Source organism: Phoca vitulina, unplaced genomic scaffold (assembly GCF_004348235.1).
Source record: "Phoca vitulina isolate PV1807 unplaced genomic scaffold, GSC_HSeal_1.0 scaffold21, whole genome shotgun sequence".
In the NCBI taxonomy this organism is placed as follows: domain Eukaryota; kingdom Metazoa; phylum Chordata; class Mammalia; order Carnivora; family Phocidae; genus Phoca; species Phoca vitulina.
The window spans coordinates 6,649,276-6,653,413 of NW_022589724.1; the positions used below are offsets into that span (position 1 = coordinate 6,649,276).

At 41.9% G+C, this 4,138-nt stretch overlaps 1 protein-coding gene across 1 annotated transcript; it reads right to left on the minus strand.

The window, feature by feature from the left end:
• Nucleotides 1-314: 314 nt before the first annotated feature.
• Nucleotides 315-1,260, minus strand: LOC116641064 (olfactory receptor 13C7-like). Its single transcript, XM_032418479.1, is given in 2 exon segments — nucleotides 315-438; nucleotides 440-1,260. Coding segments are annotated over 2 exon segments (945 nt in total).
• Between the last annotated feature and the right edge of the window lie 2,878 nt (nucleotides 1,261-4,138).

Below are 4,138 nucleotides of genomic sequence, written 5' to 3' on the forward strand. Positions count from 1 at the left end.
GCCAGTAAAATGGCATTTCCTTTCACATAAGATTACAGAACTCATTATTCCAGACTTAAACTAAATTCAGTTATCCATGAGAAGGTGGATGATTTGGATGAGATCCTTTTACCCATAAACTGTGGTCCCATTTCTCCTTAATCCAGTCATGAAGGAAAATGGTAGGCTCTAAATTTCTCTCACATTTAAATATCAGGAACAGAAAAATGAGAATTTCAGGAATTAACGGTACGACCAACCCTTATATTTACTGTGGAACCTCTAGGTGAGAACTAGTCCTGCATTCAGAGTAAAGGAATTTCTTTAAAAAGCATTCACATTCCCTCTGAGGAGCATTTCCGACACAATACATTCTTCACAGCTTCCTTCACATCTTTGTTCCTCAAACTATAGATGAAGGGATTGAGCATAGGTGCCACAACTCCATAGAAGAGAGATGATTTTGTCTTTGCCTGCACCAGAAGAGTCTTTAGCCTTGGGTTTTGCATACAGGAAGAGGATGGTTCCATAGAATATAATCACCACTGTTAAGTGGGTGGAACAAGTGAAGTCTTTGTGCTTCCCCTCCGCAGAAGGAATCTTCAGGATGGTGGAGAGAATGAAAACATAGGAAACAAAAACGAAAAGTACTGGGACCACAAGAAAAATTATATTAGCAATACCCATGCTAATCACATTTATGGAGATATCAGCACAGGCCAATTTTAAGACAGCCAAGATTTCACAAGTAAAATGATTAATGACATTATCCCCACAGAAAGGAAGCCGCATTGCAAGAGTGGTTTGCAACACAGAATTGACAGCCCCTGCAATCCAGGACCCAGCAGCCATGGGCACATATGAAGTCTTGCTCATATTAATGGAGTATCTCAGAGGGTTACAGATGGCCATGTAGCGGTCAAATGCCATCATGCTTAGAAGGACACACTCTGTGGCTCCCATAGCGAAGGAGAGAAACATTTGCACTCCACATCCAGAGAAGAAAATGATTTTCTTTGAAGTTAAGAAGCTGCTGAGAAATAGGGGAATAGAAACACTGGTATAGCAAATATCCAAGAATGATAAGTTACTGAGGAAAAAGTACATGGGCGTGTGCAGGTGGGTGTCACAGACACTTACAATGATGATGACTCCATTTCCCAGCAGAATCACCAGGTACATACATAGGACCAGCACAAAATAAATGACCTCAAGTTCTGGATAGCCAGAAAGTCCCAAAAGGACAAATTCTGTCACAGAGGACTGATTGGTCTTTCCCATGTTAATATTTTCTTTCACTAAAATGAATTCTGTAGCAGCCAGAATACATGTGGATCTGTTACAGCAGTGTTTGCAAGAGTTGCTTCCATCCTTATGTGGCTTCCCTTATGGGTAACATGGACTTATAAATGGATACACAGCATAAGAATATGTTACAATCCTCTAAACTCAGAATTTTAGATCTCATGGAGACTAGCTCAAAAAAAAAAAAAAAGTCCTTGTTAGAAAAGGGATTCAGAACACATACAACTGGGTTAGAATTATGTATCTCACTTACATTATGAATTTGAAATTATTTTGAATGCAATGTCATTGTAACATTTTGACCAAACAATCCAGAACACAACTAATATGTTACCATCAACAAAAATCACTGTTCTTCAGTTACTAAAACAAAATGGTGTATATAAGTCCTGCTTCAATGGTAATTTCATTTCAATTTCAGAATTTTGCGGCTAGAAAAACAAGCCGAAAAGATACATTTTTAGAAAAAGAACTTTTGGTTATTCAAATCTGGGGGGAAATATATACCTGTAATATCCTAAGAATATTAACTATAGACATTACTAATGGTTGTAAAAGAAAAAGGAAAACATTTTTAGATAAAATTATTCTTGTCTTTTTCAGTACAAATTGGGATGTCTATTGTCCTGCCTAATATATATATAATGAATTACAAGTAGATTTCAGAAAAACTCCAGTGCACATGTCTCAATCTACAAACCATAATAAAGGTATAAACTGAGAAATTTAAGTGATGGGAGATTTACTCTTTTACTTGCAGGTATCAGAAAATACATATTATTTTTTCCCTGCACAGAAATCAGCTTCTGCTCAAACAGCTGCTCTGCCAATCTTTTTCTCACTGCATATTCAAAATACCCATAATAAAGAGGGATAGGTCATTCAAAATATTCTTAAGCATTAGTAATATGTTATAATTATTTATATCCCCACTTCACTAGAAATACAATGTTTCTATATTAAAATGCCAGAAACACAAGTCCTACTTTTTTGTGAGATTGCTAGTCTCATAAATTCCACCTCAACAAGTTCAAATATATAACTAAAAAAACTATCTGCTTCTCAGTTTTCATTAATACCAAGTAGCTGTCATTGCTACAGTAAAAAAAAAAAAATTAACCAGTAGAAAAACAGAACTGACTTCCAGTAAAAATAAAAATTGGGTCTCTTTATAGTCACTTCACTAGTAGAGGAGCCTTTAAAAGACCAGCCAAGAGGCACCTGGGTGGCTCAGTTGGTTAAGTGTCTCCCTTCAGCTCAGGTCATGATCCCAGGGTCCTGAGCCCTGCCATGGGCTGCCTGCTCAGTGGGGAGCCTGCTTCTCCCTCTCCCTCTGCCTGCTGCTCTCTCTGCTTGTGTGCTCTCTCTCCCTCTCTTTCCCTCTCTCTCTCTCTCCCTTTCTGTCTGTCAAACAAATAAATAAAATATTAAAAAAAAAAAAAAAAAGGACCAGCCAATGGAGCACCAAAGCAACTTAAAGTCTTGGCTGCTTTGAGGATCTTTCTAATCCCAAAAGTAATTTAAAGTTTTCAATGTGGATTGGTTAGAATTTAGGAACTCTCTAGTACTTTTGGGATGAAGTCCCCTAGAAGCAATTAAAACAAAGTTGCTAATACAATTAAACTTAAGTGTAACTCACACCACACACAAAAAATTCTTCTGTCTTTACACCCTCTGAGAGCAAATTTAGAACTACTACCCAAGTAAAATGGTCAAGACATGGACATTAGAATTGACTATTTCTGATAGAGAGATGTGGCAGTAATCTGTGATGCTTAGGTTAAAATGATATGTTGTTCTTAATAAATTACCTACCAATCACCTTTATTTTGACCTCTAAATCCTGGATTCTCAGAATTGATAAACATTATTCTGGTCTCGGAGGGGGAGGAGCAAGATGGCGGAGGAGTAGGAGACCTAAATTTCATCTGGTCCCAGGAATTCAGTTAGATAGGGATCAAACCATCCTGAACACCTATGAACTCAACAGGAGACTGAAGAAAAGAATTGCAGCAAATCTCTGAACAGAAAAGTGACCACTTTCTGGAAGGTAGGACGTGCGGAGAAGTGAATCCGAGGTGCTATTCGGGAAGATAGACGGCAGGGGAGGGGGCCTCCATCAGCTGCTACTGGCACGTGATAGAGCAGCAGAGTACAAAATCGGAACTTTCAGAAGTCAGCTCTGCTGAGGGACATCGATCCAGTGGCTAAGCAGGGGGTGGAACCCTCACGGGACAGTGTGGTCTCAGGACCCTCGGAGTCACAGAAAGACCGGAGGTGCCTGAGTGTGGCAGGGCTCCCAGGTATTGGAGCAGGGAAGCCGGCTGCAAAGGCGGAGCCGAGGAGTGGGCTCTCAACTCGGGGTTGCCATAAACCGCGATCCGCGGCACAGTCGGGCCACTGCTCTTCCAGCAGGGACCCAACAAGCGGCAGATCCGGGGAGACTCCCCTTCCTCCCCCAGGAGGAGCGGCGTGGGAGCGCACTGCAGGGATCTGCTGGGTTTGGAGACTCCACACGGGGTTGTGTGCCAGAGATAGAAACGCTCAGTCACAGGCCGGGTGAGCACGGAGTGCGGCTGGAGACCAGGGAGATGGGAGTGATTGACTGCTTTTCTCTGGGGGCACACTGAGGTGTGGGGCCCCGAGCTCTCGGCTCCTCTGGGCAGAGATTGGGAGGCCACCATTTTCACTCTCGGCCTCCAAAGCCAAACGGAAAGCTTGCAGGGAACAAAAGCTCCCGAGAGCAAACCCAAGCAGATTACTTAGCCTGAACCCCGGCAAGGGGGGAGCAATTCCGCCTCCGGCAAAGACATTTGGGAACCACGGCAACAGGCCCCTCCCCCAGAAGATCAGC